The sequence below is a fragment of the Arachis ipaensis genome, chromosome B7 (assembly GCF_059453495.1).
Source record: "Arachis ipaensis isolate K30076 ecotype BB chromosome B7, ASM5945349v1, whole genome shotgun sequence".
In the NCBI taxonomy this organism is placed as follows: Eukaryota; Viridiplantae; Streptophyta; class Magnoliopsida; order Fabales; family Fabaceae; genus Arachis; species Arachis ipaensis.
The window spans coordinates 139,921,294-139,941,938 of NC_142442.1; the positions used below are offsets into that span (position 1 = coordinate 139,921,294).

The 20,645-nt window shown below is 33.1% G+C and overlaps 2 protein-coding genes across 3 annotated transcripts; one reads left to right on the forward strand and one right to left on the reverse strand.

Moving 5' to 3' along the window:
• Positions 1-2,599: 2,599 nt before the first annotated feature.
• LOC107606214 (chromosome-associated kinesin-like protein) lies at positions 2,600-6,917 on the forward strand. 2 transcript variants are annotated; one of them, XM_016308230.3, is made up of 12 exons: positions 2,600-2,854; positions 3,203-3,313; positions 3,395-3,511; positions 3,608-3,688; positions 3,873-3,944; positions 4,051-4,144; positions 4,249-4,280; positions 4,742-4,815; positions 5,269-5,331; positions 5,426-5,570; positions 5,695-6,147; positions 6,436-6,917. In XM_016308230.3, the coding sequence occupies exons 1-12, from the start codon at positions 2,726-2,728 to the stop codon at positions 6,679-6,681; spliced, it is 1,617 nt and encodes a 538-aa protein (XP_016163716.1). In that variant the 5' UTR covers positions 2,600-2,725; the 3' UTR covers positions 6,682-6,917. The 2 variants fall into 2 exon arrangements, with proteins under 2 accessions (XP_016163716.1, XP_020962172.1); XM_021106513.2 differs by having other exon boundaries at positions 5,692-6,147; positions 6,436-6,818.
• A 2,737-nt stretch (positions 6,918-9,654) lies between these two features.
• LOC107606215 (L-Aspartase-like family protein) lies at positions 9,655-12,837 on the reverse strand. The gene is made up of 6 exons (XM_016308231.3): positions 12,398-12,837; positions 11,817-12,197; positions 11,366-11,514; positions 10,950-11,241; positions 10,674-10,838; positions 9,655-10,380 (listed from the first exon to the last, which is right to left on the reverse strand). The coding sequence occupies exons 1-6, from the start codon at positions 12,698-12,700 to the stop codon at positions 10,132-10,134; spliced, it is 1,539 nt and encodes a 512-aa protein (XP_016163717.1). The 5' UTR covers positions 12,701-12,837; the 3' UTR covers positions 9,655-10,131.
• Between the last annotated feature and the right edge of the window lie 7,808 nt (positions 12,838-20,645).

Sequence of the window (20,645 nt, forward strand, 5' to 3'; positions counted from 1 at the left end):
TGGGAGCTGACAGATTTACCAGCAGATAAGAAGCCGATTGGAGTAAAGTGGGTTTACAAGACTAAGTACAAACCCAGTGGTGAAGTTGATCGTTTCAAAGCAAGATTAGTTGCAAAAGGATACAAACAAAAACCAGGTATCGACTACTTTGAAGTATTTGCTCCTGTTGCTAGATTAGACACTATTCGTATGATTATTTCACTCTCGGCTCAAAATAAGTGGAAGATACATCAAATGGATGTTAAGTCTGCATTTCTAAATGGCACTTTAGAAGAAGAAGTGTATGTTGAGCAACCTGTAGGATATGAAGTTCTTGGAAAAGAAGATAAAGTTTATAAATTGAAGAAAGCTTTGTACGGATTAAAGCAAGCACCAAGAGCATGGTACAAGAAGATTGATTCTTATTTCATTGAGAATGGTTTCAGAAGATGTCCGTTTGAGCATACTCTTTATATCAAGTTCGTTGAAAATGGAGATATCTTGATCGTGTGTCTTTATGTTGATGATTTGATCTTTACTGGGAACAATTTGAAGATAATTGCAGAATTCAGGGAGGCTATGATAAAGCACTTTGAAATGACAGATATGGGCTTGATGTCTTACTTTCTTGGCATTGAAGTAGTTCAAAAAGATGGTGGAATTTTCATTTCTCAAAAGAAATATGCAAATGATATTTTGAAGAAATTTCAGATGGAGCACTCAAAACCAGTTTCTACTCCAGTTGAAGAGAAGTTCAAATTGTTGAGAGAAGATAAAGGAAGAGCAGTAAATCCCACATACTACAAAAGCTTGATTGGAAGTCTGAGATACTTGACTGCGACTAGACCAGATATTGTGTTTGGAGTTGGTTTGCTTAGCAGATTTATGGAGGAGTCTTGTATCAACCATTTGCAAGCGGCAAAGAGAATTCTTCGATATATCAAAGGTACTTTAAATGATGGAATTTATTATGAGAATACTAATGAAGTAAATCTTGTTGGCTACACTGATAGTGATTGGGCCGGAGATATAGAAACAAGAAAAAGTACTTCAGGGTTTGTATTTCATCTTGGTTCTGGTGCAATTTCATGGTCATCAAAGAAACAACCAGTAGTAGCACTATCTACAGCAGAAGCAGAATATATAGCAACAGCAAGTTGTGCAACACAAGCGGTTTGGCTAAGAAGAATTCTTGAGGAGTTAAACGAGAAACAAAGTACTCCAACAACAATATTTTGTGATAACAAGTCAGCTATTGCACTTTGCAAAAATCCAGTATTCCATGGAAGATCAAAGCATATTGATATTCGATTTCACAAAATTAGAGAATTGGTGAATGAGAAAGAAGTTTTGATTGAGTACTATCCCACTGAAGACCAAGTTGCAGATATCTTTACAAAACCGTTGAAGACAGAATTATTTAACAAGGTGAAGAAGATGCTTGGAATGATAAACTCTACAAACTTGATTTAAGGGAGGCAATGTTAGATAATTAAATCAAGAATATTCAAGAGAATAGTACAACTACACCATACTAGAACTATCATGAAATTAGAAGTTACAAGAATTATAAGTGATGAAACTAGAAGCTAGAAGAATCACAAGTCAAACTTTATCTCCTAGTCAAAATTGAAGGCTACAAATCAAGTTGGAAGAATCATGAACAAAGTTGTACTCATCACCTCCATACTAGAAGAATGATGAATCATGAATTGGAAGCTTCAAGATTGATGACTAAGAATTTAAAACAAAATTGAACAAGAAACTTGACTAGTAAAATTTCTACTTGTTTCTTGAAATCATTACAACTAGTGCTTAGTTGTTATAAAAATTACTATTTTATTATGAAGGTTTGCCTATATAAAGGCTTCATATGTATGTTGTTAATTATCTCTCCATGAATCAAAATACTTAGTGTTTGTTTCAAAAATTCTCTCCTTATTATTATGAGTGTTAGTGAGTTTGAGAGATGAAAAATATGATAGTGTCATTTATATGAGTGAGTGATCCTAGAGCCAATTAGTTGTGGGTATTATACTTTCATTATATATCAGCTAGGTCTTTGATTAGTTTAGTGTAATTTATTTTTTTTTTCTATTGGTTACAATAAAATAAAGGTAAATATATTTTTTGTCTTTAAAATTTTTCAAAAATTTTTAAAAATATTTCTAACATTTAATTTTATTCAATATTATTCAACATTTAAAAATTAATTTTGATCATATGTTATGAAAATTGATAGTAATGATAAAACTGAAATATATTCATTATTTATGACATTGAAAATAAAATTAAAATTTAATTAAATCAAATATTAAGTCACAAAAAAATTAAATCAACTATTAGGAATATTTTTAAAATTTTCAAAAAATTTAAAAATAAAGTATAATTTATCCCAAAATTAATAAATCTTAAGCCCCCCACCCCCCTTTTTTTTTTATCATTAAACCATTTTTACCATGCAGTATACTACCACGAATTAAATTTACCAAATATTGAAACTAGCCGTAGAAAATTTGAATCAACTAGGTTTCCCTCGAGGGGATTCATTACATGGGACCATCGTTGTTTACGTGGCGCCTTACGATTGGTGGTTTGCTACACCCAGTTAACGCAGTAGTCAAATGTCATCTTATGTAGTGGCAGCAGCGAAGAGCACCATTTCCGATCGCATATTCGATTTTCTTTTTTCTGCAAAAAAAGAAAAAATTCAAAAGAAATTGTCCCTCTCTCTCAGTTGAGGATCATGAAACGGGCGAATCGCAGATCGAAGGAGTCAAGCCCAATCGACGATGCTTCAGCTTCCGCCGAGAAGGAAAAGCAAATGTACGAGGAGAGGATCCGCGAGCTCGAGCGAGAGAATAAAGCGTATCAGGTTCGCGATTTTGAAATTTTCCGTTTGATTCGGCGATCTTCTTTTTGGTTTCTGATCTGGATGAGAACTGTTTGGTTAGGAAAATGTGTGCGGGAAAAAAGAAGAAGAAAAATCAAGTCACTGAATCTGATATTTTGGATTTTTTTTTTCCTCCGTTTCCTTTTAATGTTTGAATGATGTTTACTGAGAATTTGACTGAGTTTAAAACTGGTGTTTGATTTTAAGAGGATAAGTTTCGTTGATTTTGACTTTTTGAAATGGAATTATTAAGAGAGATTAGTGAAGAACCAAAATCGTAGGATAGGAACGTTTTTTTTCCTTACTTCCGTATCCACTGTAATTTGGCAGATGGAAATTGCGGAACTGAAGCAGAAACAGGGAAATTATTCAGCTGCGACGAATGGAGTTGAGAAGCTTAAGAAGCATTATCTTCAAAAGCTGAACCTACTTGAAGAGCAGGTTAACATTGATCTGCACTACTAGAGTGAAAATGATTTTTGTTGTCAGGAATTTATTTTAGTACCATGGTGTTGCATGCAGGTAACTGAGTTGCAGAGTAAGTTAGCTTCTCGGTCTCAATTTTCAACTCAAAGGAAAAGAGTGGATGAGTCAAGTAGGCAGTTCCAATTTGAGATTCAAAGTTTAAAGGCTCAGAAGGTGATGTTTCTTCTCTGGATTCAGGATGCAGAATGCTGTTTTCTCCCATGTCCTCTTTTCTTTTGGGATTGACCTTTGTCATTTGCTTTTATATAGGTTCAACTGCAATGTAAGATGAAGCTAGACTCTGTGCAATTTAGAATATGCAAAGCTATGCTAGAAAAAGAAATTTTGCAGGTATCTTTTTAGTTACATATCTTCTTATGTATGAAATGTGGATATAGATACGGATGATTGTTGCTCTCAATTCGACAATTCCTGAAGTTAACTTTTAAGAGCATGATTCCCAATGAACAATTGAATCCAGCACTTCCTTTGTTAGTATATTCATCCTATGGAATCTTTGTTCGTGCATTGTCAGCTTAAGAAAGAGAGGAGAACATATGATATCAAGGTTCAAAATTTGCTGGCTTCAAATGACAGACTTAAAATGGTGGGGATCTCCTTGTGGCTTTTGATTTCCTCATTTTCTCTCCTCCATGTAGCTTTTATTCTTTTCACTTACAGCTTCTACTTTTCTCTGGATTTCCTTATGCTAGGTGTTGCAACGGAAGACAGAAGCTGCTTTTACTGCTACCAATCGTCTAAGAGAAATGATTGAAGCTCGAAAAGTTATATCAAATAGATCAGCTGGTTAGAAGACTTGAATATTGGCCTTGTTTAAATCTTCCCTTGATTTATTTTTTCCAGAACATTTATTGCTTTTCTTGCTTCTATTTTTGCTTGTTCTCATACAGGTGCTAGAAAGAGGAATAGTCAAGCAATTCATGTAAGTTCACATTTACTGAAATCATTAACTTTTTGTAGATTAATAAACATCTGGTTATTTAATAGTGTCAATTGATAAAATGACAGGCAGTTAGTTTTCTTGGCACTTGCTCGTGGTTCTTTATAGAATATCTGGATGTGACTAAATGCTATATGGTTCATAAGTTGGGTCAAACAACTACAATCTTTTGCCTCCGAATTATTTACATACTAATATACTACTCTGGGGGTTAGAATTCAATAATATTTTAGATATGTTGGACATCTTGCTTCTCCGTAGAATTTCATGATCTACATTTGTTAATTTCTAGAGGAGAATGTTATTTTTTGTCTTTAAATACTTGATCAATTAGAAAGCAATTGTTCTTTTGTAGTAGTGTCCTGATTTATATTTGGTCCCTATGAAACCATCATTTTAGACCTAAAAGGAAAAGAATCACCAAAACAATATGGCTTGTGCAGGTTGCTGAGCATGAACTTGAAGTTACAACTAGGTTACACAAGTTATGTTCTCAGTACGAATCCCGAATCGAAAAGTAAGTCTTTTGGCACTTGTCTTGTCTTCTCCTTGGCTTACATCTGTGCCTTTTTTTATAGGTTAAAGATTTAACTTTATCGTTTATTTTACAATTTATTTTGGGTTCCCTTCATAGTAATATATTTCTGGATTTTCCATCTGTCGTAACTACCATTTTGATTGTGTATTTGTATTTATCTTTATAACTAAATATATTTTACTCTAATGCATGTATTTTGATCTTTTACTTTAAAAACAATCGGCATCACTGGATTTCAAAACTTGATGGTTGAATAAATTTCTAGTCCTGTTGGAGGCTAACACTTTCTACCAGATTTTACTATAAGACTTATGGTTAGATCTTTGCTAAATTGATATTCCCGGGAATCTAGATTACAGTATTTTGCTATCTTGATTTTGTTGAAGAAAAAGTAACCAAAGGACCACTATTTTAACATTTTCAAATGTTCAGAATGGCTGCAGAAATTGGAAGGCTGAAAGAAGAAATCGAGATGCAAAGAAATGAAAATTTAAGGTGTGAAGATTGTTGCTTATTTTTTTTCTCCTGCAGTGTTGAACTCATCAGCTTGCAGAACTACACGATTAACTTTGCTTTTTGTTACTACAAGGTCTGAATTCCAGGTTGAAGAGACTGACAGCTTTGAGAAAGAGGTTGATATCCAAGATTTAAAGGAACAAATGAATGGTCTTGGTTGTCTGCTCAGAGAATTAAAATTGCAGAAGGAGATGCTTGATTCCAAGGATAAAAAGCAGGTTTGGGCCGTTGGCATGAAATAAGTAACTTATTGAGAAATATGACAACTCGTCTTTTTCTTTAAAAAATTTATTCAGAACTACCTTGCTAATTTGTTAAACTGTGGAATCTTCTAATTAGCAGGTTCTAGATCAGCCTCTTTTCACTGATGAGAGCAACCGAAAGCTACTGATGAAAATGGAAACCCCGGAAACAAATAGTTCAAGTGACAGTAATGCCAACGGGGAGAGAACAGATGAAGGAGTTTGCTGCACGTGCAGCAAGAGATCCCTATGCAAGACTACAAAATGCAAATGTCGATCCATCGGTGGTAGCTGCGGACCATCATGCGGCTGCAAACTTTTCAAGTGTACAAATAGGGAATCGAACCAAATAGAAGAAGAAACTGAAGCAATAATATCAGAAAGCATGGAGTGCAACATGAAAATGAATAATTCAGCTGTGTTTGAGCATGGAAACATAATTGCTTCTGAATGCGCTAAATTGCTTCAGAGTGCACTTATTCAAAAACCTGCTAGCTACAGAGACAACCCAGGACCAATAAAGAAGCCATTATCTGACATTCAAAACTCGCTGGTATTCTTCTTCCCCAGGACCTTTTTTTTTTTTTTAAATGGGTTTAAATGTAAGTTATGAAACTTATATCCATCCAATAATTTCTCCTATTGCATTTGCCAACTATTTCAATAATAGTAACCTAGATGAGATTTCTCCAATTTAGTAAGTGTTATATTTTGTACACTTAGTTAAGGTAAAGTGACTGTCAACACGGTATTTGAGGAGTTAATGTTCACATGTCCTACTTATTTTTGGTATAGGTTTTCCTACTATCTTACTCTAATCAACTTAACTATTCCATTGCAGGGCCAATTGGACAATCAAAAACCAGGCAAGAAAAAGACTGTGCGGAAGCCCATAATTCAGTTGGTTACCAACAATCCAATGTCCACGTCCCCAGAAAATATAAGCAGCAACAGCACTGAACAGAGTAGTTCTATTCAGTCCAATGAATTGGCAACATCAGTTGATGATGCACTTGTTACCCGTCCTTCAAGAAATCCACCACGGCGCGCCAAATCTGTGGTCGGGAAAGAGAACTACCTCACTTAACTAACTCGTCTTCCTCAAGTAGGTGTGATCCCACATTTAACCTGGCCGTTGGTGAGTGTTAAAATTCATGCGAATGCTGAATTGTTGAGTGTGGAAATTGGTGTCAATACAGGTATTTGCCTTATGTTACTACGAACCCCGAGTGTAACAACTAAACAATTTTTTATCTTTCTACCAGTGTGGGAAGTCCCTACTATTGATTGATCTAATGCCATATGTTTAGTGTTTACTTATAATTCATTACTCCATCGGAAAGATATTCAAATTTTTTTCACAAGAGTTTAATTCCTTAAGAAGTTATTTAATTGTTACTAGATGAATCAGGCTTACACCAAAATCAAGATTTCAACTTCCCCATAATTCAGATTTTTCTATACCAACTTAATCTTTCATAGTATATGGTATAAAACAAAAAAGGGTTTAACTTTAGTGGCTTTCCTTCCCTTAGTCCCTTTAGAGGGGCATAGGGGGTACAACACACTTCAAAATATTGCATTATTCTTTTTTGTATTCTTCCTTTTACAGGTTCTGAACACCAATGCTACCTTCATCCCAAGTTTCAAAATTCAAAAGATTCACATTTTTTAGTTGTTAATTTTATTTAAAACTTGATCAAATTATGGTCTTTGAGTACCAAGAGGCTTATGATAATAATGCCGAATTGCCGATCGTAGTTAAAATTTCTTCGAAACCAGATTTTTCTAAATTAATTACTAATAATAAAGTTATGTAATATTTTTTGTATTAATGTTCAAATTCATTTCTTAGAGATCACTTATTTTTTAAATTTGTTCTCTAAATATTAAATTAGTCATATTAGTTCTTGAAAAATATAATTATAAATTAAATTGATCATTCTTTTCGTTATATAAAGACTTGTTACATTAAATGTGATAGAAGTATCATGTCATGTGTCATCTAACATATCATAAATTTATAGAATTAAATTAATCTCTAAAAATACATGCGAGTTATTTTCATCTCTAAATTTTTAAAAATTGAGTCAAATTAGTCTTTATATAAATTTCTCTTATTTCTTTTTTCATAATGTTAAATTTTTAGTATTTTTTAATCCTACTAATTTTGATTTCATTTATTATACATTACTAAAAAAAATTCTCTTTAAATAAAATAATAAAAATATATATTATTAATTTTATATATACCTATCTAAAAAATTTATGGATATAATTATAATTAAGGTGATGTCCAGTTTGTTCCATAAAATTTCACTCATTAAAATAGTCTTGAGTTTTGAAAATGATCAAATTGGTTCATGTATTTACAAATTGTAAATTTCTTTCGTCCTTAGTTCAACTGTTGTTAATACATTATTGATATGGAATGTTAAAGTATTAAAATAAGTGTTCTAAATTGATTAACCAGGCCCATTTTAATAAATTGGTTTAGAATTTGGTCAAAAGACTAAAATGAATCAAATTAGCTAATTTGAGACACCTATTTAATAACACTAGAGTCTTAACCATGTCACCTTATTGTGAATGATGTCACACTAGTTTAACTCTTTATGTCAATATTATCTTAATGACAAGTTGAATTAGGGATAAAGGAGATTCACAACTTGTACATTTATTAAAGACCAATTTGATTATTTCCAAAAGTCATAAATTGTTTTGATAAATCATAGAAATTTTAGAGACCAAACTAGATATTGCGTCAATTATAATTCTTTGCCAAAGTAATCAATAATTAAATTATTAAAAAATGCTAAATTTTGCATAAATTTTATTTTCTTTTATTATAAATGATTAAAATTTAAACTAATAAAATTGTTATAATTCAAAAAAAAAAGTGTAAAAGACTAAAATTTTAAAATGACAACTATATTTTTTATTCAGTGAATCCAACAAAATTGATAAAATTATTTAAATAAAAAATTTTTACTACAAAAAAAATTAAAATTTGAAAATGTTAAAATCTAAAAATCTGAATGAGAAAATGACTTTGTAATATGCTTTAATCATTGATTACTTTGATGAATAAAGAATAATTATATTCTACATTATTTTTTATTATTTTATTTCCAAAGAATTTTATTTAGTAAAGTGTAATAAATAAAATTAAAATTAGGAAGATTAAGAAATGTTTAAAATTTAAAGTTATGAAGAAAAAATAAGAGATTTATATAAAGCTAATTTGAATTAATTTTAAAATTTTTAGAAATAAAAATTATTCGTATATTTTTAAAGACTAATTTGATTCTAAAAAATTTATGACATCAAATAACACAACAATTCAATTATTTCATGACACATAATATTAACTTGTCATGTCATCATATTTCTTATGGATATAGAGATAAAGTTTTATTTTTAAAATTAGAATTTGCAAATTGGATACTCAGTTTTGTCTAAAATACAAAACCTAAGGTTCTGATTTGTGGTATGGTGAAGGTGATAAACAAATGAGAGGTTCATTTGTATATTTTTTTAAAAAAAATTAAAGTCACAAATTTGTGCTCTTTCACATGAAAAAAAAAAACACATTGTTTGAAAACATCATTGGAAGCCCAACACCAAAATTAACTAATTTGGATTGGTCAAATGACCAATTTATTCATCCGCTTAAACAAGTGTCAGAAGTTTAAATTCAGCCATATGCATGCAACAACCCATTGGCCAACATAAATCTCATATCTGCAACGGATTAGTCCTTATCGTGTTGGACTAAGAGATACCTTGGGCAACTAAAAAACTAACAAAAAATCAATTTGATTTATAATCATATTTTTTTAAGGACTAATATAATTAGAGAAAGTCTAGGGGGCCAGCAATTTTTGTATTTTGTGGCCAGCACATAACCATTAAAAGAAAAGTGAATGATCTCCCACCATTGAATGTAATCTCACACCATTAAAAACACGATTGATGGCCAATTGATGGTTACAAAACACAAAAGTTGCTGGCCCCTAGCACTCCTCATATAATTAATTTAATTTTTAAAAGGAACTAATTTGAAAAATAAATGATCTGGTGGAATTAGCATTACCCCTCAAGCATGATGAATATTCCAATCCGGAGGCTAGAAGGGACTTTATTTTACTAATGCTACAAAAACTCCATCGAAAGTTACCGTCCGACAGCAACAATCGATATCGGATGAAAGAAGTCAAGAAGCACATAACTTCAGACCGGGCATCTCAAATTCTGAAAATAACGACCAACAAAAAGATTGTGAAATTGCCTTTTCGGCAACCCCGACCAATTTCCAATTTTCCATTTCACATAAAATGGTTACGATCTCCAAAATACGTAAAGATAATCATCCTTGCATTGGCAAACTTGCATCTCTTCCAATGAAATGGCTGCATAGTTGATTTCAGAATAACACGTTGCAGGATCTTTGGTAAGTTGTGGGAAACTATTACGAGTATTATTAAGTAATTCCTTGACAGATGATGAGAATTGCAGCACAATTAGTACAAAATCTTCATTTGATTTCAAGCTTTTTGGTCCAGTAATCAAGTTGGCTGGCAACGCAAGCTGACCCAGTGGAACCATAGGAGCTGAACTTGTTGATTGCGTTTTCCACTCCAAGATATTCATAAACGTGCTCATCAAAGACTGGATTGATACTTCTCAGCTCATCTAGACTCAGGTCCAACAGTTGGCAGTTCTTTGATGTACACAAGGCAACGGCTCTTCCAACAATATCATGAGAGGTCCTAAATGGCACTCCCTGAACGAGAGAGAAACAGGGTAAGAATCTACAGTAAATTTGCAGAACTAACAATGAAAAAGCAAAAGATAGTTCAGGAATTTAAAATTCTATAAATAAAATGAAACAATATATCTGATAAACACGGAAGGTAATAGAAGCAGCAACAAATTATAAGTCAATAAAAGTTATACAAAGGTGTGACGACCAGAGGGCCAGAGTTGAAAATGGTTTCAAATCTGAACTTGGACAGTGATATACAGCATTAAGACTATCAAGTACCACCAGAGAGCCAATGAATAACATGTCTTTACCTTGTTAACAAGGTAATCGGCAAGTGTTGTTGCATCAAGATGACCAGCAGGTAAAGCCTTTTGTATTCTGTCCCGATTGAAGGTGATGTTCAGTGCAAACTCCGCTGACACCTCAAGCATCCCCAAAATAGTTTTAACACTGTCAAATACTGGTTCTTTGTCTTCCTACTTCAAGAAAGGAACTTATGTTAGTATCGAACTTATGTTAGTTAATCTAAAAGACAAAGGAAATATACTAAGAGAAGTTACACTTCCTTCCTAATATTCTTTAGTTACCTGCAAATCACGATTGTATGCATGAGGGAGCCCTTTGCACAATGTAAGCAAAGTAACCAAATCTCCTATGACCCTAGCAGACTTTCCACGGACTAGCTCCATTGGGTCTGGATTCTTTTTCTGAGGCATTATACTACTCCCTGTAGAGACAGAGTCACTTGGAGTGATAAATCCAAACTCCTCAGAAGCCCACAACACCCATTCTTCACCAAGCCGAGAAAGATGCACCGCTGTGATGGCATTAGCAGAAAGGAACTCCATCACAAAATCTCGGTCAGAAACTGCATCAATACTATTTAAGATGACAATTAACCGATCGGAGAGGAAAAAGAGATGCATATGAAGTTTTGACACCAATCACGTGCCAGGAACAATGACAAAGATTGAGCTTAAATAAAGAAATTGAACCTAGATACCTATTCCTCAGGGGAGCAGTAAATCCTAAGGTCTCTGAAGTCATGAAGCGATCAATCGGGAGCCCCGTGCCAGCTAATGCACAGGCACCTAAGGGGCAGAAATTCATCCTAGCTCTACAATCCACAAGACGACCAATATCGCGGTCAATCTGCAAGAATCCATAATGTCTACAGTCAACAAAATACACAAGTACAAAAATTAATTCCCGAAGATATCAACTCAACCGCTTAAGTTGTAAATGAACAAGCTAAAATGCAAACCCATGACATTTTGAAAATACTAAATTACTAATAATTGTAACTATATTTTTGTGTAAAATAAATCAAACAGATGACTAGATTCCTTTGCATAAAAAAGAAAAGAAAGAAACCTCAAATGCCTAAAATTTCCACAATTCATCATCCATTTAAGCATGCATGCATAAAGTACTACTGATATCTTTCTCGGCACCTGTTCAACATATGCCAGCAGAAGATGCTGCAGCAAAACAGGCTGCGCACGCTGCAAATGTGTGTAGCCAGGGACAATGAGGCCCTCATTCTTCAAAGCCAAGGTAATCAGAGACACCTGAAGCCGCTTCATGCTCCCCATGATCCCATCAATGGCATCGCGACACCACAGCCTGAAGTCAGTCAAGACCTGATCGTTCCTGCTCCGAGCAGTGTGTAGCTTCTTCGCAGGCTCGCCAATCATCTCGATCAACGCTGCCTCAATGTTCATGTGCACGTCCTCTCTGTCCGTCCTCCACTGAAACTCCCCACTAGCAATGCGCCTCTCAATGTCTTCAAGACCTTTGACAATCTCATCCCTTTCTTTCACGCTAATCAAACTCTAACATCCACAAACAACAACTAAAATCGCATATCAATATACAAATTAAATCACATAAGGCACAAATCAAACAGAAAATTGGCAAAATCATCCATTTCTCAAAAGCCTTATAAACAGAAATGAGTGATACCTCTGTTAATTCACATTCATAGCTACATCAAAATTAAACTTTAAAGAGAAAAGTAAATAAAAAGAAGAACCTGTTGAGCGAGCATTTGAGCGTGAGCTTTGCTTCCCATAATGTCGTACTTAGAGAGAAGCTTGTCGAAGGAGATCGACTCAGTGAAGCTCTCAACGGCCTCCGTGACGCTCTCTTCGAAGCGTCCACCCCACAGCTTGGCCTCTTTGTTGCTCTGAGACGCCGCGCGGAGAGGCTCCATTCTGAGCTGCTGTGGTTTCGGCGCGTGAGAGAAGGCGCGTGACAGTGGTTGGGGCGTGGAGGAGAAGGAGAAGAGGAAGGTTGAGGAGGAGGATGGTGAGAATAATGCTTTTGAGGAATGCATCGGCGGTTTAAGGGTTTTAGTAACCGTTTCGGTTTGGGAAAGGTGCAAGGAGGAGTCAATAAGGGGGTTTTACGGGTTTTGCAGGTTTGTTGTTACTGTTAGTGTTAGTGTTAGTGTTAGAGTTGGTGAAAGTGTACTGTCGGATGGACATGGAACCTTCTGTTATAGCGTCGCGACTCGCGACTGCGTTTCACGTCTTAGGAGCCCAATAATGTCTATAATTGGGCTTTCTCTTAATTTGGGCCATATGGGCTCACATATTTTCTGTCATATATGTTGGAATTTCCCTTAACAAACCCTGCAAAAACCAATTCCAGACCCAAAATAAACAAAAAGTTATGCACGGCAATTAACAGCAAGGTCAGGTTATACGAAACAAAAAAACAGCAGGACCACGCCGGGTATCTCAGCTACCCTGTGGGCAGAGGCGTTGATGACTGATACCTAGTCAAGAGCATAGGGTCCAGTCCGAAAAAAAAAAGAGCGTAGAGTCACCTGGAATGGGAGCTGCCAAAGGGTTAGATTCTGTCGAGTTGGGTCTGGTGCAGGTTGTATCTTGATCTGGTCCTTGACAGATCATATTCTAAAAAAAAGGCTCGACGGATTAGTTCTTAACCTGTTAGGTTGGAAGATACCGTAAAAAAAAAAAACCTATCACTTGTATTCACAAAAATTCTAAACGCTAACAGATATACTCACAAAACAACGATGTTGACATTGTATTATGAACAATCAATTATTTCGTACGACAAAACTATCCAAATTGACCACTATTACCATCACTCTCTCTCTCTCTCTCCAACGTCAATCTATTATTCCCTTTTCTAGCAACCACCTGTCATTTCCCTCATCTTTGTCACCGCTGCCAATCCCAACCACTCACACGGCAGCCTCCCCCAACACCAATTGCTAACACCTTCTCCCTCTTCATTTCCAATTGCAGTCACACACTCATCTTTTTTTCTATTCTTCGATCACAGCACATGAAAAAAAAAATCCGATACCCACAACCAAATAATCAAAAAAACTAAAAAAGATAGATTTTTTTTTTCAGGAAAAGAAAAAGTTTCAACAATAATTTCAAAGTCAAGGTGGGTTCGATTCCTCATTGCCTATGCGCGGTGCCAAGGTGGGTTCGATTCCTTCCTGCAATAGCATACCTCGGTGGTTTGACTCCTCTCTTCCATCACGCTGCCGAGATGAGTTCCTTCCTCTTTTGCTAGGTGCCCCCTAAAGTTAGGAAAGTGAATTGGAAACTTCACTCTAACCTCAGTGTCCTCCCTTGTCAGCCTCTTCACGGTGAAAGTAGCAGCGACTCGCTCCTCATCCTCTCCCTTCCCAATAACATATGACAACGCCTCACTACCATTCGCCATCTGAATTCTATCTGGGGCCATCTTAAATCTCTCGTCCCCGTAAACCAAGCTCCATAGCATCTCGCTATACCAGCATCAGAACCACTTGGGTCCGTGAAGGACCTGGACATGACGCAAGAAGCTGTTCTCAAAGTAGTCTTCGCAAGTATGGGTTATGGCGTTGGCGTCGTGTGTCGGTCCAAAAAAGGTAAGATGAGAGAATTAGCCATGGCTTTGAAGAGTGATGGCAAGATTTTTGTTGTTGTTGCTACTGGGAGAGGGAGAGGGAGAGGGAGAGGGAGAGAGAGAGTTTGGGATTTTTTAGAGTTTGAATAGTTTTGTCATACGGAACCGATCTTTCATGGGTAGACCGTCAATTTCGTCGTTTCGTAGGTACATTTGTCAGCATTTAGAACTTTCGTAAGTAGTAGTTTATTATAAAATAGGCTAATCTTTTTCTATATTGTATATCATTTTTGTGTATTCCCAATGTATTCATAAATTTTGTATTATATACAAATATTAATTTTTCTCAAATTGGCACGTTTTAATTTAGAAATGGGAGTGACATTGGTGCATTGCACCATTTTTGGAGAGCACAGTGTTTGACGCATCTGTGACGTAAGGACAAAAAAGATCGACCGGTCCAATTTGGGAGAAAGATAATCGGACGGTCCGGTTTGCGTACCACCTTCCTTGTCTTATCCATGCAGCTGCCTCGACCCCACCCGTGATATACCCCCTCTCTTTCTCTCTCAAACAAATAACAATGCCAAAAAGATAAAATTAGAGGAGTTGATTGTCGACAGCTTTATGTTATTAATTATCTCAGTCATTCTAATTATGTAAGTTATTATTATTTAATTTTTTAATTTAATAAAAATAATAGAAATAACACTAGAGATTAATATTATTTACAATAATTAAATGATAGTTAAAATATTATTAACAAGGTGATATATAAAATTGTTAAAGATGTATTTGTTTATTTAGTTAATGAATGATGTTACTTATTGTTGTTAGAAAATATATTCATTTGTTAGTTAATGTCATGTGAATTTTTTGTAAAATAAATTTTAAATATGTTAATTGTTATTATGAATATAGATGTTAGTTAGGTATTTTAATAATTAGTTAATTATTGTTAGATATTTGATTAGTAAGTAATAAATTGTTAGATAATTTATTAATATATTTATGGTATTGTAATTATATTTTTAAATTTTTTGATATAATAATTATTGTTATCATTATAATAAGAGTAGTTAATATATATGTATATTGGTAGCCGTAAGTTGTTAAGGAATAATTGATAAATTTATTTAGTTAATTAATAATTATTAACACTAAATTTGGTATTTTTAATAAATTATTTATTATTTTAATAAATTTAGTGTTAAATATTATTATAGTGATATCAGAGTTATTTAGATAATTTTTAATATTTTTAGATATTTTTAGATTTTATTAATTGATTAATTATTGTTAGATATTTAATTAATATATTTATTGTATTATAAATAAGTGTTTAAATTTTTTGATATAATAATTATTGTTATCATTATAACAAGAGTAGTTAAGTAATTAATATATATTATTGGTCCATGTACATACATGTCCTATTAGGCAGTATTTGATTTATCAATAAGTTGAGACATAGATACAGAGACATAAACATTAAAGACACAGACACAAATAATTAGTATATATGTAGTGTATTTGGTAAAAATTGAACAAGATACAATAAAAATTATAAAAAATCTATATTAACCCCATAATATATTTAAAAAAAAACCCATTTACCACCAATGCTAGTAATTATTTCCTCCACCACCATGGATTCATCATTACACACACTACCAAAAATTAATTAGCAAAAAATAGCTAAATAATTTCACAACAATTACTATTTCGGAGTAAAAAAAAAGGCAAGAGTATCATTTTTTTAATAAATAAAAAAAATAAAAAGGGACAGATGAATAGTGAGACAAAATTTAAAATGGATTGCATAGTGTAAAGTGACAAAAAGGTAAAGAAGACAATGAGAGAGGGACATATAGTGGCGCATCGTGGCAAGCAAAAAAGATGAACCCAACAGTACTCACAGTTACGTCATCGAACAAGCAACAATAGTGGCACGTCGTGATCGGCAACAAATAAGATAAACCAAGATCTGAGAACAAGTGGAAGTGAAGAAAGGAGAAGAGAGGAAAGAACAACACAAAGGAATAGAGGGAAAAGAAGGAAGGAGAGTATATCATGTATGGAGGGAGAGAACAAGATGAAAAAGAAGGAAGAAAAGTGAGTCTCCGGATAACAAGGGGTAAAAATAAAAATAATTTATATCTCATATATTGTGTCTTTGTGGCTCAACTTCAAATTGGTACACAAAATTTGTATATTTTATGTATACCTGTGTCTATCTGTATTTTAAAATATTTTTTTGTCTTAACAAACTAAACAATATACATGTATTACTGTGTCTATGTCTTGGCTAGACATGGATACCAACCAAATATTACCTTAAGGAATAATTAAATTTAGATTAGTTATTAATAGTTAATAATAGTTAGGGTTAAGTTCGATTTTGGTCCTCAACGTAGAGGTCGAAAATCGGAATCGTCCCCAACTTTTTTTTGCTACAAAATGGTCTCCAAAGTTTCAGTTTGTTTTAAAATCGTCATTTTTACCAATTTTATTTTTTTTATTACTAAATTACTCCTCAATAAAAAAATATAAAATAAAATAAATATAAAATAAATAAAAAAAAGAAAGGGATAACAGAAGCGGGGGAGGGTTGAGGAGAGAGAGAAGGGGGGCGTGAGAAGGTGGGGAGGAGGGGGAGGAGGGGGGAGAGAAGGGGATCGCCGCCTGCCGCACCGCACATCACCACCACCGCGCTGCCGCCTGCCGCCTGCCGCATCGCACAGCACCACCACCAGCTTCTTCTTCTTCTTCTTCGCCGCCTTGCCGCCCTGCTGCATCGCACCGCACCACCACCAGCTTCTCCTTCTTCTTCTGTGAATTGGTTTTTATGTGAAATTTTAGATTTTTTTTGTGAAATTTGTTGTTGCTGAAATTTAAATTTGGAATATTGTTGTTGCTGAATTTGTTAATTGAATTTGAAATCTGTGCATGTTGCTTGAATTTCTGATGATGATGATGATGATGAGGCCATGATGATAATGGTGGTGGTGGTGGTGGTGGTGGATTCTTGTTCAGCTTGGACTTCTGGTTGATTTTTGTTGATTTTGGAAAAAGTTCTGATGAAGATGATGATGACCATGATGATACTAATGGTGGTGGTGGTGGTTCTGGTTGGGTGTAGGTTTCTGTTCTGGTGGTGGTGGTGGTGGTTGATTTTGGGGTGAAGGGAGAAGGGTATTTTCGTCCGAGTGACGATTTTAAAACAAACTGAAACTTTGGGACCATTTCGTAGCAAAAAAAGTTGAAGATGATTCCGATTTTCGACCTCTATGTTGGGGACCAAAATCATACTTAACCCTAATAGTTATTAACACTAAATTTGGAATTATTTTAATAAGTTACTTATTAATAATAACAAATCTATTATAATTGATATTAGAGTTGTTAAGATAGTTTTTAATATATCTAGTTATATAATTAGTTAGTTTTTAAATTTTATTAGTTAACTAATTATGGTTAGACATATAGTATATATAATTAATATATTTATTATAATTAAGTTTGAGTGAACTATTATTTCTATTCAAGAAAGTTGTGCTGATATATCTATCCATAGAAAATGAAAATAATCTATAGCTCTCTCCTTGTGTCACAACTCACCCAAAACTAAAACCTTTTATCCCAATTTGTTTTCCAATCGTTCACTCGGAGGAAGGAGAAAAATCGTAAAAGGAAAGGGAAGGAAGAGGCGAAGGCGCAGAAAGCCACTGCCGCCATTGTAGCCGTCGTGGGTTGACAAGGAATTGAGGCAGAGGTGTTAAACCCGAGAAGATATATATATATATATATATATATATATATATATATATATATAGGTGAATTCTACCCAACCCTCTCTAAAATAACATGTAAGTTACCCTTTATGATGTGTCACATTTTAATTGGTCATTACTTAACTATAGTTGAGTTATTTTGTAATTTATTATTTGAGATGGGTAATTGTATAATTTCTTAAAATATTAAAATTCTTCCCCGTTAATTGAAGCACGTTCTCACGCAATCTCTTTCTACATTGCATCATTTCTTAACGGGTCGTTGAATTCCCATGGCAAGTAACTTCCCTGTTCTTCCAGTATAGTCAGCGCCGACTTCATTGCTATCTCTTGTCCTCTCACTCAATCTTTTTTTTTTTTTTTTTCCATGAATCACTCCTTACCAACATCAACATTATTAATGGTTAGTTCAGTTATTAAATTTTTTCATTAAAAAAATATATCTTTATTTAATTACAAGATGGAATATATATTCATATTTAAAATATAATATAATAAAATAAATCTATTTAAAATACTTAAAAGTATAATTAAAATCATGAATATATAAATATAATAATAAAATTTGTACTCTAAACAAGTAAACATATTTTTTATCATACATAAATTATTTAAAAAATAAATATATTATTAAAATTAATAATACAAATTTAAAATAATAAAATCCAACTTTTTTACCGTATTTTTTATAATATTTTTATTCTTTTAATTTACAATTTATTAGTACTTTATTATTTAATTAATGATTAAACAAATTATTTTTATAAAAAATTATTTTTTGTATTATCTTATAGAAGAGACCAATATAGTAGTTTAAAAAATAAAATAAAAATAAAATTTTAAATAAAAAATATTTAATATTAAAATTTTTAAATACAAAATAATTTGTATAAATATTTAAAAGATAAATATAAAATATATACTTAAAATAAATAAAACAGATAAAATGGGAGTACTCATGAAAAATAAATAATTATTTTTGTCTCCTTTATTTATTTTAAACATGTATTTCATATTTATATCCTGAATATCTATATAATTTGTTTTTGTATTTAAAAATTTTAATATTAACTATTTTTTATTTAAAATATCATTTTTACATTAATTTTTAAATTGGTATATTGGTCTCTTCTTTAAGATTATACAAAAAATATTTCTCATGAAAATAATTTGTTTAATCATTAATTAAATAATAAAATATTAATAAATTAAAAATTAAAAGAATAAAAATACTATAAAAATTACTTGTAAGAAAGTTGAATTTTATCATTTTAAATTTGTGTTATTAATTTTAACAATTTATATTTTTTTAAATAATTTATGTATGATAAAAGATATGTTTACTTGTTTAGAGTACAAATTTTATTATTATATTTGTATATTTCTGATTTTAATTATACTTTTAAGTACTCTGAATAAATTTATTATATTATATTATATTATATTTTACATATGAATATATATTCCATATATTATTTTTAATGAAAAAAATTTAATAACCAAACTAACCATTAATTATATTGGTAAGGAGTGATCCATGACAAAAAAAAAAAAAAGAGTTTGAGTGAGAGGACATGAGATAGCAATGAAGTCGGTGCTGACTATACTGGGGAAGAACGAAGAAGTTACAAGCCATGGGAATTCAACGACTCGTTAAGGAATGATGCACTGTAAAAAGAGATTGCGTGAAAGGCGGGTAGAATTTTAATATTTTAAGAAATTATACAATTACCCATCTCAAATAATAAATTACAAAATAACCCAACTATAGTTAAGATAATAACCAATTAAAGTGTAATACATCATGAAGGGTAACTTACATGTTATTTTAGAGGGGGTAAGGTAGAATTCACCATATATATATATATATATATATATATATATATATATATATAGAGAGAGAGAGAGAGAGAGAGAGAGAGAGAGAGAGAGAGAGAGAGAGAGAGAGATGGCAATGACAGAGGTGCTCCCGCGGTGGTTTCTGTCACGACTGAAGGAGGCCGCCGCCGAGCTGCTCTCCTCCCTACGTTGATACTACTGCAACCACCTTCTCCATGCTCTGCCATGACTCTGTGGGCTAAATATCGCAAGAAAATGGCAACGACAGATAGGCTCCCACGGTGGTTTCCGTCACGACTGAAGGAGGCCGCCGTCGAGCTGCTCCCCTTCCTACGTCGCTGCCGTTGCAACTACCTTCTCCATACTCTGCCATGACTCTTCCTTTGTTATGAAAGAGAACAAGAAGGGTCATCGAGTCTAGCAATAGCAGCGTCTCTCAAGGAGACAACCTTCTCTGGCGATAGCAGTGGCGAAGCATGGACTTTGCTGCCTCTACTTCTCTCTGTATCTCGCTCATCTCTTTGTCCCTAAATTTGATGAATGTTTTCATTCTTTTTGTTTTCAAAAAAATCTGAGTATTTTGTAGTTAATTGTTGAACTTGAAGAATTTGATGTTATTGAATTTTAAAAAAAAATCTGAGGTGTTAGTGGTGGCGACAGTGACTTTGAAAAGTGGTGGTGAATGCAGGGTGAGCGCTAGTGTAGTGGTAGGATTAGAGGGTAATTTGATAAATTTATTTAATTATTTAGTATTTGGATAATTTTGCTTGC

Excerpts from the sequence above, each read along its gene's own strand:
- LOC107606214 (XM_021106513.2), top strand. The coding sequence starts at position 2,726 with ATGAAACGGGCGAATCGCAGATCGAAGGAGTCAAGCCCAATCGACGAT. Across the intron at positions 2,855-3,202 it reads GAGAGAATAAAGCGTATCAG|ATGGAAATTGCGGAACTGAA; the intron begins GTTCGCGATTTT and ends GTAATTTGGCAG. Across the intron at positions 4,816-5,268 it reads TACGAATCCCGAATCGAAAA|AATGGCTGCAGAAATTGGAA; the intron begins GTAAGTCTTTTG and ends TCAAATGTTCAG.
- LOC107606215 (XM_016308231.3), bottom strand. The coding sequence starts at position 12,700 with ATGCATTCCTCAAAAGCATTATTCTCACCATCCTCCTCCTCAACCTTC. Across the intron at positions 11,242-11,365 it reads ACTGCTCCCCTGAGGAATAG|TATTGATGCAGTTTCTGACC; the intron begins GTATCTAGGTTC and ends CATCTTAAATAG. Across the intron at positions 10,381-10,673 it reads CCGATTACCTTGTTAACAAG|GGAGTGCCATTTAGGACCTC; the intron begins GTAAAGACATGT and ends TCTCTCGTTCAG.